This window comes from Pseudorasbora parva, chromosome 4 (assembly GCF_024679245.1).
Source record: "Pseudorasbora parva isolate DD20220531a chromosome 4, ASM2467924v1, whole genome shotgun sequence".
NCBI classification, from domain to species: Eukaryota; Metazoa; Chordata; class Actinopteri; order Cypriniformes; family Gobionidae; genus Pseudorasbora; species Pseudorasbora parva.
Window position 1 is genome coordinate 44,196,882 of NC_090175.1, and position 13,989 is coordinate 44,210,870.

Genomic DNA, 13,989 nt, shown 5'->3' on the forward strand with positions numbered 1-13,989 from the left:
TGTGCCACATAGAAAATTGATTTACTGTGGATTATAAATCATTATAAAAACATACAAATAGCGAAAACATTTTTAATATTTTGACTCATTTATGTTATTAATTGGGTTTTAAGTGTAGTATTAGCACATCTGAAGTAAACATGTTTGTGCTCTTAAGATAAAAGGGCTTCTTAGGTGGCAAAATTAGGCTGTGTTTTTGACGTCAAATGCTGAGAAATTATTTCGGCTTACAATCACTAATTAAATGCTCTTTGATGAGCAATAAAACAAAAGTAGATGCGCCAATAAACGTGTATTAGAAGCTTGCCGGCAGGATTGACATTATTTTCTATGGTGACAGCTAATTTAGATTACACCCTTTAAGGAAATCTTTGCTTCTAAGAAAAATGTCATGGACGTTATCACCCAGTTCTCTTGTTTGAAGTTAAATAAATATGTTAGTTCTGATATTGGAATGAATTTAATTGGATCGGTGGTAGCCGAGTTGGGTTTTAATAAAGAATATTAAAAACCCCTTTCACGACCTACCCAAAATAATGGGTAAAAAAATACTTGAATATTCCTTCACAGATTTCAGAAGAGAAAGAGAGAAGGGGAGAAAGTGAGTGAAAAGGAGAGGAAAAAAACTGACTGAAGGGGACAAAAAGAGGACACAATCTGCTGAGGCGCGCACAATGGCCTCAAGAGAGGTATCATAAACGGCAATAACAAATAACAGCCTCGCACACACAGATGCACGGCACAAACACGCTTCCCTCCCCACAAAACCTGCAGGACACAATCCTCAATTTGCAATTAAAAATGAAAACCGGTCATATAAGCAAGCAGACGATTCATTTGACTTCAATGGATGCGCACACACTCACTGACAGACCACGCAGTGCACGGCGGTGGGTAATAGTTCAGTTTATTTATCTTAGGTCACACATGCAGCAATGCGTTGCAGTCAAACATCAGTTGGATCTGAAGCTCGGCAGGATGTTCTTTCTCGGCATGATCTTATTTAATCAGGAAGCTGAGAAAAACAGAGAGAGAAGGAAAAAGAAAAGTGTGATTTGATAAATGTTCGCTGACTGGAAGTGATATCATAGACTACGTAATCATTATGAGAAGAGATCTATAGACTGTAAAAGATCATTTACTGGAGTATCTACCACTAGAAATTACATTTGCTGTATATCTAAATGCGTTTTATTTGATTTATTAGGGAGTATTCTGTCTGGGTTTAAGTACATGAATGCTACAACAAGTAAAGGGAATGTTCCAGAATTTCTTCAGTGAATGCTTCTTCTTCTTCTTCTATTGACAGTGCTTTTGAAGGAATATTTTATGTAAACAAATCATTCTCGTTCACTTCCATACACTGACCCATTTTTCTTTCAGGGAAACTTGTAAAATTGTGCTTCCTTTTCCTTTTCCTTCATCCAAACACAGACTTTAGTAATATATCTTTGGTTGGACTTGCTCAAGATAAGTTAACCTTAAAAGTTGACAGCTGACAATGGAGCAAAACATTTGAGTTTTGCGTCATAGTAATTTGTGGGGGAAACAACTTTTTTTGAGTGACGCTTTTACCATTATATGCAGAATCTTTTAGTAGATCTATACACATAAATGTTTTATAAAAGTGAATCTATTATGTTTTTTTTACATTTACAACTTTTCCCCCCCGAAATGCCTCCATTGTAGACTTCACTTTTCTTTCAAGAATATCTCTATCTATCTATCTATCTATCTATCTATCTATCTATCTATCTATCTATCTATCTATCTATCTATCTATCTATCTATCTATCTATCTATCTATCTATCTATCTATCTATCTATCTATCTATCTATCTATCTATCTATCTATCTATCTATCTATCTATCTGTCTGTCTGTCTGTCTGTCTGTCTGTCTGTCTGTCTGTCTGTCTGTCTGTTGATAAAACTCAAAAATGTTCTGCAGCTGGTTGCCTTAAACTTTTACGTTTTTTTTAAGTAACTTTTTTTTGTGTATGCAGTGTATACAGGTCTCCAATATATATATACTTCAGTATACAAGTGTGTTTTGACAGCAATAGATTGCATTTCACATAAATCTTACCTGTAAGGATAACCATGATATTTTGACCTGAAGATGGATAGGAGAAAGCTAAAGAAGAACACCACTAAACCAAGCCCAACAAGACAGATAACTGTAAAACAGAAGAAAAAAACAAAAGCACAGTGAGTGTCACTCTCTTAATGAGCTAAATAATGCTTACATTGATTAAACTTGATTAGTATGCTTCAATGGTGTTCTATAATGGGATTAAGCCGTTGTGAAAATCGCTTTTCATGAACTTTGATCTAAGAGCTAATCCCAAACAGCCATCTTAAATTAAGCCATTACTAATGAATGAAACAATAGTCGCTACTTAAATGCTTATGAAACATGCTGCATCAGCTGCTTTTCCCCCATATGAGATAGTGCCCAACATTTTATATCCTGCTGAATCACATTATAAGGTGACTTTAAAGATTAGTCAATGATGCCATTGTGCTATTGGAATAAAACAGATGATTTTTTTCAAAGGAAGTAAAGTAAATAATTTACAATACTGCAGCACAACACTGAAACAAGCCACTACATATTTTGCTCCCAAATAAATAGCTGGATATAGCATGCATATTTAAAATTACATCAATTTATGCACTTTTGTATACACTGCGATGACAAATGCAAAATGTATTGCATCCAGATAGACAGAAAACTGTCCTATCTTCTGTCTTCTTCTTTAGATTGTGGTGAAGAACTCTGATTGGATATCGATGATGCAAAGATTTGCTTTATAAAAATAAACATCCGGTTGTAAAATGATAACCCATGTTTAACACTTAAAAGAACACACCATTTTTTTTGAAAACAGGCTCATTTTCCAAGTCCCTTAGAGGTAAAGAGTTGAGTTTTACCATTTTTTAATCCATTTAGCCGATCTCTGTATCTGGTGGATAGCACTTTTAGCATAGCTTAGCATACATCATTGAATCAGATTAGACCATTAGCATCGCGCTCAGAAATTCCCAAAGACTTTATTTTTTCAAAGATAATATTTTTCCTTTTTAAAACTTGACTCTTCTGTAGTTACATTGTGTACTAAGACCAACGGAAAATTAAAAGTTGCAATTTTTAGGCCGATATAGATTTCTTATTCCTGCGTAATAATCACGGAGCTTTGCTGCTGTGTCATCGGTGCAGCGGCGCAATAATATTACCCAGCGCCTAAAAGTAGTCCTCAGATAGGTTACTGCCAATGTGACCAGTACTAAGTTTCTGTAGTTGCAGAGAATGCACTTTTACGGCAATAAATCTGTGATGATTACACAGGGATGAGAAAATAGTTCCTAGCCATATCGGCCTAAAAACTTTTCATTGGTCTTAGTACACGGTATAACTATAGAAGAGTCAAGTTTTAAAAAGGAAAATATTGAAAGTCTTTGGTGATTTTTATGAGTGTGATGCTAATGGTCTAATCCGATTCAATGATGTATGCTAAGCTATGCTAAAAGTGCTATCCACCAGATACAGAGATCGGCTGAATGGATTCAAAAACGGTAAAACTCAACTGTTTACCTCTAAGGGACTTGGAAAATGAGCCTATATAAAAAAAAAGTGGAGTGTTCCTGAATTTAATTGACAGTTGTATATTGTGATTTCTACATACATGGAAATGCAACGGAAATGAAAATGTTCAAAAGACAACAAACTGTTCATGAGAAGAATATTTAACATGATGTTTTTACAAGATTTGAATACTGACTCAAATATTTGCAAATGGAGAACTTATTGATCATTCACTCTTAGGGTTCAACATACTCAAGGCAAAGCTATTTTTTGCTCTTCGATTAGAAGTTCAAAATACCTTTGCAGTGGTATATTACTAGCGAACATCCCGAAAACAGTCACGGTGCTGAGATTGCCGTTTAGATAAATATGTAGGCTATATTATAAAAGGTCTGCGTGCTTTCCTCTTCATAACAAAACAAATACAACAAAAATGACATTGGTTAAAACAAAGCAGTTAACCCTTAAAAAAATATAGTAATATATAAGTTACTATATATTGTTTCAAAGCAAGCAGCTTTACAGTATTAAACATGAGTGTCGCTCAGTGTTGCGTTCAGTTAGAATTACATCTTTCATTTCTGCTAAAGTTTTAATCCTTAAATAAATGTAATTTTAGCTGAATTTTGTTAGAAATAAACACTATTCATTGGTTCTTTGCAGCACCTTAGATTTAACAAATAACCATCTTTATTTCAAATATAATTTTTTGTTGTTGTATTGAGTTGGCTAAATTGTTCTTGATGTTATAATATAGATTTTGATCTAAGTATGATCTTTTTACAGAGAGGAAAGTCATGGGTTCTTTAAAAGCACAAAATGGTTTTCAAATGGCAGCATGTGTGCGTGTGTGTGTACAGAGAGTCAGTGTGTAAGTAGTAAACATATTAAAGAGCGAGACAGTGGCAGCTGCTGTTTAGCTGAATGAGAAGCTAATCAGAGCTTAATCAAAGTGTGTTAACCTCCTCAAAAGAGAGGGGCACCTCCAATTACACCACACCGCCAGCACTGTTCCTCTCCAGATTAGTCATCCAGAAACACCCTCTTATCCCGGGATCACACCCTCAGAACACACATACACAGAGAGCTTTTAATTTAAAGTTTCAGTATCAACTGAACTTCCCTAAAGACTTGTTTTCGAGGCTTCATGCAACAGCGTTTACTCCGAGACCTTGATGTTCTCGAGCCTATTATCATTTCCCTGACACGTTACACAAGCCTTCCAGTAAGACGTGGTAGTAGCCGCAAAAGGACTCTGCATTACCCAAAAAATGATGAAAATGACTAACTGGGATGTGACATTTAAAAGCTGCTAAACATTTTCTTTCAGGACCGTCTGTGTCGCATGGTAACTAATGTGATGTTGCTGAATAACGGCATGGTGCAATCACATTTGGCTGACTTTCCTACAACTGGATGGAGTAGCTTGCCGTAAATGTTTCTGTTGGGGGAGTGGTGTTTGAAACTAAAGCGTCACTACTCTGACAATCTTCATTTCGCATCTTTCTATTTTAAATGCTTTGAGTCGGTGTGTTTCCTTGACAACCGCTGGATTTGATCAACCACTCACTGTGCAAGTATTCTTATGCTGCATAGCAATTAACATTTTAAGTCACCAGAGGTTGAGGATTTTGCATTCATGGTACATAGAAGTAAAAGCACAAACATGATTAAAAATTATATTAAAGGAATGGTTCACCCCAAAAAGTAAATCACTTTTCTTTTTCTTTCTTACTCCATACAATGAAAGTCAATGGGACTCAATATTGCTTTGGACCCCACAGTTCAAAGTATCTGACCGTCATACAGGTTTGCAATGACATAAGAGTAAATGAAACCAGAACTTAACATTTTTAGGTGAACTGTTCCTTTAGCATTGTACACGGTACACGGTACACAGGAGGACCTGATGTGCCAGTCTGCACAGAGGGTGTGACCTCAGGCCCCCCTGATGGTTTAGATACGATACTAGGGCCATATTGTCGGATCGTATCAGGACATGGTGGCCGCGGAGGTCCGGGAGAAAGCTCCTCCAGGCAGTTGATGTGCCAGGAAGAATGCTGGGTTTCCCACGGACCTCTCGCAAAGCGGCCTTCCATGACATTGATCTTTTGAAACGTTTTTCAAATTAGCAAGAGTTCTAAAACTCAAAACTTGATAGTTCTGCTTACTTAAAACTGGGAACATAATTCAAAAACTTTTATGTAACTGATTACCTCAGAATTTCATTTTCTATGGAGAACAATGCAGGTTTATGACCATAAATGCAGGTTTATTACATTTCGGCTTTTTGGTTTATGCACCAAACATCTGGACCATCTGTACCACATATCTGCTGTCCAACAGCTTTCCTGAACATTAAAATTTAAAGCACATCTTTGTACTTTTTTTTTAACTTTATCTTTTTAATACACATTGGCTTTCTAGACTAATCATTCATGACAAAAACATCAAAATGATCACCCTTCACTAGCTTTTACACTAGTTTTTACTAGTGAATGTTTTATTTTCTTCCTAATGGCCCAGCATACGATAGTTTGCCTTTGGCTATGCATTAAATATAATTTTTATGATGATGAGCCTAATAAGATACTCCATCTGCTTTCTTTACAAATGTGTTTAATGCTGTATAATGGGCTATTCCCTCTAAACTGTCTGTCCCAAATGTATTCAATCTCTTAGTATGTTAAGGAACATTGTGAGATGAATTCTACCGACAGCATCTGTGGCATGTAATTTTTTCTCACGAAGTGTTAAACACTAAGTTGTTGTCAGGAATTCACTTAAAAGTTTATGAAGCAATCATTGTAAGACTTTTCATCTGCTGTCTCAACCAATGAGTTGTTTGGAAACAATCATCATTTCTGCAATTACACACTTTAACTTTAACTGAAAAATTAAATTAATTATGTGGGCCCTATCAATTTTTATTGAGTATTTTGTGTATTGAGCAAAACAACAAAAACTCAATTTCCTAGTTGTTGGAGGGCAGTGAACAGGATTTTTCTGCATATAGGTTGGGTCCTCTAACCTTGTTGGAAAAAGTCAATATCCATTATAGTCTCACACGGTGTTGCATTACTCAAGCATTTTACAGTGTGTTGTTATGACTTGTGGAAACAAACTGAGTATTTTTTCTGTTAGGCAAGGACCTGCATTCAAGCTGACTGCCTTTATGTGCTGGAATGTTTTCTGCTTATGTTAAAGCTACGGTGTGTAACTTTTTTAGTTTATTCTTAGCTAAAAACACTAAGTTCTTTCAAATACAAATACACGGGCTCATTATTTACTTCTTTCAAGTTATAAAGTATTCTCGTAAGTTTATAATATGCCATTGAAATATATACGGGTGAGGGGTTCGAATGCTGGTCTCCATGTTGCCCCTCCATCTTTAAAGTACATTAGCCAAAGGGACATACCCATAAATACAAGCTTCGCCTTTCACGTTTTAACACTCGATGGCACCCATAGACAGTAGATGGCACAGTGTCGAATGTGAAGAGGGGGATTACCATGTTAATCTTGGACTTAATCGGCCACCGTGAGAGTTAAAACAAAATCAGAATTGAGAGGAACAGAAACTATTATTTCCTGGATGGTCATATATCTTTTCACCACTAGATGGGGGAAAATATCACACAGTGTAGCTTTAAAAGTGAAAATATATGGTTCTTTAAATATATCCAGTCACAAAGCCTCACCATTTCCCATCAGCAGATGCTTTTGTAGAGGCATTAACAGTGAGATTATTTTACTCGTAGAAAATTCCCATTGAAAATTGTTTTACTTTGTCATATTATAGCTTCGCAGTGACACCTGAAAATGTCTGTTCTGGAAGTGACCTATGATGCTAGGATGAGTTTCACTACATTGTTAACATTGAGGCTGCACATCCCACAGAAATTTCACTAACCATGAACCAATTAGCATTAAGTTTAAGAGTAGACTTCGCCAATGGTAAAATGGGAAACTCGGTATCCTACTACTTAAATTTAAATTCATTGGTATAAATATGGTCTTATAGGCTGTTTTAGAATTTAGTTAAACAACTGTGTTCATATTTTCATATGCACATTAGCTTGGAAGCAAACTGTTTTGCAGCAAATTCCAAATACATAGCCTATACTGCAGTTCAAAACGTTGGACTTATTTTTAAATTATTACTGTTATTTTTTGTGAGAGTAAAGTGACAGTAAAGACATTTATAATGTTACAAAAGTGTTCTATTTGAGAGAAATTATGTCCCTTTGATCTTTCTATTCATCAAAGAATCCTGAAAAAAATATGTATCACAATATCCACAGATAATAAACAGCAACTATTTCCAACATCGATAATAATGAGAAATGCTTATTAAGCACCAAAACAACATATTATTTGATTGATTTTTGAAGGATAAATGTGACACTGAATACTGGCTGGATTCATTTGACATCACAGGAATAAATGACTACATTATTATAAAATACATTAAAACAGAAAACATTTATTTGATGTAAAATGTAATAATATTTCACAAGATTGATGTTTTTAATGTATTTTTGATGTATGTATAATGTAATATTTTGTGAGCATAAGAGACTTTCATGCACATGCACACAAGCGTGATGTTTAACACTAGTTTGTGTGTGTATCAACCTTTTTCTTTACAAAAGTTACACAAAAAAAGAATGCTACACACATGCACTGAAAATGATGTAAATGTATATAAATTCAGATATGAGTGTTAAAAATAGTTCTAGTTCAGTAACTAGTTGTCATATTGCAATGTGCTGTTCATGTCCAATCTAATTGCCTCCCCTGTAACCACAGCTTATTGTAATAGAGCAAGAGGTGAGGCCAACCCCACGTAGCTTTTTTTCTATAAAATTGAATAAGATGTGGCTGATATGTCTACCGATCCATAACAGCAAATACAAGATGTAAGACAAATTATTGAAGCATACACAAATTAATACAGACACCTTATCCCTTTAAGTAATATATATATATATATACATAGTATATATGCATATGCATGATGACACACATGCACATATCTCACCAGTCAGAACTTATTACTCTAACCCCATCACATAAATTAGTCAGTGTGCCTCTCTCATGTACCTCCAGTGGCTGACAGAGGGTCACCCAGCAGTGCCCACAGAGTAAACATCTGCCTTAGCTGCAGGGTCTTCGTCCTCTCTCCACACCCCAGGGGAAGTGCTTTAAGATGGGCACGCAACCCTCCTCTCTACGAATATTCTAAGTCTCTTTCTCTGTAAAATGACCTCTCTCCTCCCCAAACATTTCTGAGACTGACGGATGAGATTATAATAATGAAGATTCATATATGCATAATGGTCAATTAACAGTGACAGGTGTAGGAAAAGCCCAGTGCTGGGCCGGCTAGGTGCCACCGCCGGTTTAATTATCCGCTGCGCTAATGTGACCTCTGACCCCGTGCCGCGACCCTGGCGTGGCAGATGATGGCCGTGGCAAATTTGGGTGGCGTAGGTGAAAATGTGAGACACAGCCTCTGGAGAGAGGAAGTCAAGAAGTTACGTGTAGCTAAAGCACCCGCTAATGTGAGCTTTATGAAGGATATGAATCATTTCACCACATTCACCTGTCTAGATCAAGTCTAATCTTATATAAACCATCTTACTGTGAACCACTAGATTTGCATTTCCTGGAGGAAATACCAGAGCTTAGGATTTAGACTTTAGTTTTGTGTAAATGAAATGCCACATCAGATACTGCAAATGCATGAGAATCACAGAATGCAACTGTTTTTGCAGTAGCCTACAAAGTTTCTATTGAGAAGGGCTGTGATTTTCTGCCTATTCGGAATGATTCGATTCACAACTATTCGGTTCCGTATACTGCAAGAAACCCAATACAATCCACTGCAGCGGATTTAAAAAAAGGTTAAATGGGAATTACAAACTGAATTAATGAATATTTAACGTTTTAAATATTGCACACTGCTGTAACACACTGCGGTTAGTTAGACTTTTAGCATTTTAATTTAATTATGTGAACATAAGCTGTTTAAAAGCCATATTTGAGGATTACCAGATATGAATCGACCAGATTTATAATTGAAAGAAAAGACCAAAATCAATCAGTGCGCAAAAGATCAATGGCAATTTAAATGAATATACTGTACAGTAAGTCCCAAACCTGTATGAAATCCTTTCTTCTGCTGAACACAAAAGAAGATATTTTGAAGAATGTTGGTAACCAAACATTTGAACACACAATTCACACTTTTTATATCTCAATTCTGACTTTATATCACGCAATTCTGACTTTATATCTCTCAATTCTGACTTTATATCTCTCAATTCTGACTTTATATCTCTCAATTCTGACTTTATATCTCTCAATTCTGACTATATCTCACAATTCTGACTATATCTCTGAATTCTGACTTTATATCTCTGAATTCTGACTATATCTCTCAATTCTGACTTTATAACACACAATTCTGACTTTATATCTCTCAATTCTGACTTTATATCTCACAATTCTGACTTTATATCTCTCAATTCTGACTTTATATCTCTCAATTCTGACTATATCTCACAATTCTGACTTTATATCTCTCAATTCTGACTTTATATCTCTCAATTCTGACTATATCTTTCAATTCTAACTATATCTCACAATTTTGACTTTATATCTCTCAATTCTGACTATATCTTTCAATTCTAACTATATCTCACAATTTTGACTTTATATCTCTCAATTCTGACTTTATATCTCTCAATTCTGACTTTATATCTCTCAATTCTGACTTTATATCTCTCAATTCTGACTTTATATCACTCAATTCTGACTTTATATCTCTCAATTCTGACTTTATATCTCTCAATTCTGACTTTATATCACAATTCTGACTTTATATCACTCAATTCTGACTTTATATCTCTCAATTCTGACTTTATATCTCTCAATTCTAACTATATCTCACAATTCTGACTTTATATCTCTCAATTCTGACTTTATATCTCTCAATTCTGACTTTATATCACTCAATTCTGACTTTATATCTCTCAATTCTAACTATATCTCACAATTCTGACTTTATATCTCTCAATTCTGACGTTATATCACGCAAATCTGACTTTATATCTCTCAATTCTGACTTTATATCTCTCAATTCTGACTATATCTCTCAATTCTGACTATATCTCACAATTCTGACTTTATATCTCTCAATTCTGACTTTATATCTCTCAATTCTGACTTTATATCTCACAATTCTGACTTTATATCTCACAATTCTGACTTTATATCTCACAATTCTGACTTTATATCTCACAATTCTGACTTTATATCACTCAATTCTGACTTTATATCACGCAATTCTGACTTTATATCTCTCAATTCTGATTTTATATTTCAATTCTGACTTTATATCTCACAATTCTGACTTAATATCTCACAATTCTGACTTAATATCTCTCAATTCTGACTTTATATCTCTCAATTCTGACTTTATAGCACGCAATTCTGACTTTATAGCACGCAATTCTGACTTTATAGCACGCAATTCTGACTTTATAACTCACAATTCTGACTTTATATCTCTCAATTCTGACTTTATATCTCTCAATTCTGACTTTATATCTCACAATTCTGACTTTATAACTCACAATTCTGACTTTATATCTCTCAATTCTGACTTTATATCTCTCAATTCTGACTTTATATCTCACAATTCTGACTTTATGTCTCACAATTCTGACTTTATAGCACGCAATTCTGACTTTATATCTCTCCAATCTGACTTTATATCTCTCAATTCGGACTTTATATCTCTCAATTCTGACTTTATATCTCTCAATTCTGACTTTATATCTCTCAATTCTGACTTAATATCTCTCAATTCTGACTTTATATCACGCAATTCTGACTTTATATCTCACAATTCTGACTTTATAACACAATTCTGACTTTATATCACGCAATTCTGACTATATCTCTCAATTCTGACTTTATATCTCTCAATTCTGACTTTATATCTCTCAATTCTGACTTTATATCTCACAATTCTGACTCTATAACACACAATTCTGACTTTATATCACGCAATTCTGACTTTATATCTCACAATTCTGACTTTATATCTCTCAATTCTGACTTTATATCTCTCAATTCTGACTTTATATCTCTCAATTCTGACTTTATATCTCACAATTCTGACTTTATATCTCTCAATTCTGACTTTATATCTCTCAATTCTGACTATATCTCCCAATTCTGACTTTATATCTCTCAATTCTGACTTTATATCTCTCAATTCTGACTTTATATCTCTCAATTCTGACTTTATATCTCTCAATTCTGACTCTATAACACACAATTCTGACTTTATATCTCACAATTCTGACTTTATAACACAATTCTGACTTTATATCACGCAATTCTGACTATATCTCTCAATTCTGACTTTATATCTCTCAATTCTGACTTTATATCTCTCAATTCTGACTTTATATCTCACAATTCTGACTCTATAACACACAATTCTGACTTTATATCACGCAATTCTGACTTTATATCTCACAATTCTGACTTTATATCTCTCAATTCTGACTTTATATCTCTCAATTCTGACTTTATATCTCTCAATTCTGACTTTATATCTCTCAATTCTGACTTTATATCTCACAATTCTGACTTTATATCTCTCAATTCTGACTTTATATCTCTCAATTCTGACTATATCTCCCAATTCTGACTTTATATCTCTCAATTCTGACTTTATATCTCTCAATTCTGACTTTATATCTCTCAATTCTGACTTTATATCTCTCAATTCTGACTCTATAACACACAATTCTGACTTTATATCACGCAATTCTGACTTTATATCTCACAATTCTGACTTTATGTCTCTCAATTGTGACTAATTCTGACTTTAAACGTCAAAATTGCAAGATGTAAACTCACAATAGTGAGATAAAAAGTTGCAATTTTCTTTTAAAATTGTAATCTGTTGCGGAAAGAAGCTTCCATAGTCATCAACTGTTTGGTTAACCATATTCTTCAAAATTAATTTAGTTTTATTTACCATCATTTTCATTTATCTGTGAACTATCCCTTTAAGCCATTTCAAAAAGGTATACAATACAGAAACTAAATAGTTATCAAATGTAAGAATTACAACAACAACATAAAAAAGAAAAAGAACATATATATTGTTTTAGAAATTAGAGAAGATGATAAGACATTTCCGAATAATTCTAAGAGCTGTGGTCAGGTGGTTCTAAAACTAAATACAACAAATAAACAAATAACTTGTTCATTAAAAAAAACCTAAAAGCTTGAAAGAAATGGTAGCCTGTCATGTTAAAATCTATGCATATGGCGCTGTTTAATACAAGAGGAATACGCACTAAGATACAATTCTATTAACTGTTTTCAAAGGTTCAATTAGATCATTCTGTTTAAGAAACAGACTAGTTCTAAAACAGCATTGCTTCTATTTTCATCTCAACTTAAATTGGTTTGTGTTTGAGAGGTATTTAGCAGGTGTTAATATCACAATAGGGTTAAAAATTACGTGTACACGACATTTTAATGGTGCTACATATTCATGACTGCAGAAACTCCTGCCTTACACACAGTCACCCACACAAACACAAATTGCAATTACCACAATTATACACTTCTGCTGACACACACATACAGTAATTACAAGCATTTGTCTCCCAGCGTATTGCATAAAGAGTGCACTTCTCTTTCTGAGCAGTCTAAAAGCAGAAACAAAAAGCACTCCCCTTGTTTGTCATGGAGGTGAGTTGGAAACCAAGCCAAAAATAACTATTCATTTACATAACTCAGCATTTACATATTACCCATAATTCATTTCATTAGCATATCAAAGCTGGGGATGACTCTTTGGAGGTGGGATGGAGGCCATCACATTAAGTGGTCTCCACAGCTAATGCAGTGATAATACATGGAAAGCTATTCGTCTATTACAGTCTGGAAGCGATGCTTGTCTTTGTGGGAACCCCTGAGAAGCACTTCAAGAGGGGGAGTGAGAAAGAGTTTGATGTGAGAAGCTCAGAGGAAAAAAGACAAGTCATGTAAGGCAAACTTGTAAGTGGGACAGAGACTCAAGCTAGAGGTGATATACAGGGCCACACACACACACACACACACACACACACACACACACACACACACACACACACACACACACACACACACACACACACACACACACACACACACACACACACACACACACACACACACACACACACACACACACACACACACACACACACACACACACACACACACATACACGTCTATATTACCAAGAGGGGACTATCACTCTACACTATCCAAGAGGGGACCTGTGTTTCTAGTCATTTTGAAGAAACAAAAATCACATACA

The 13,989-nt window shown here is 34.7% G+C and overlaps 1 protein-coding gene across 1 annotated transcript in view; it reads right to left on the reverse strand.

Annotated features, from left to right (window-relative positions):
• Positions 1-887: 887 nt before the first annotated feature.
• The window catches only part of tusc3 (tumor suppressor candidate 3), a 133,498-nt gene continuing 120,396 nt past the window's right edge, over positions 888-13,989 (reverse strand). The window contains exons 9-10 of the mRNA XM_067441926.1: positions 2,088-2,178; positions 888-1,015 (exon numbers count right to left, since the gene is read on the reverse strand). Of these exons, the coding sequence (XP_067298027.1) occupies positions 1,000-1,015; positions 2,088-2,178 (107 nt within the window). The 3' untranslated portion in view covers positions 888-999. The remainder of the gene's footprint in view (positions 1,016-2,087; positions 2,179-13,989) is intronic.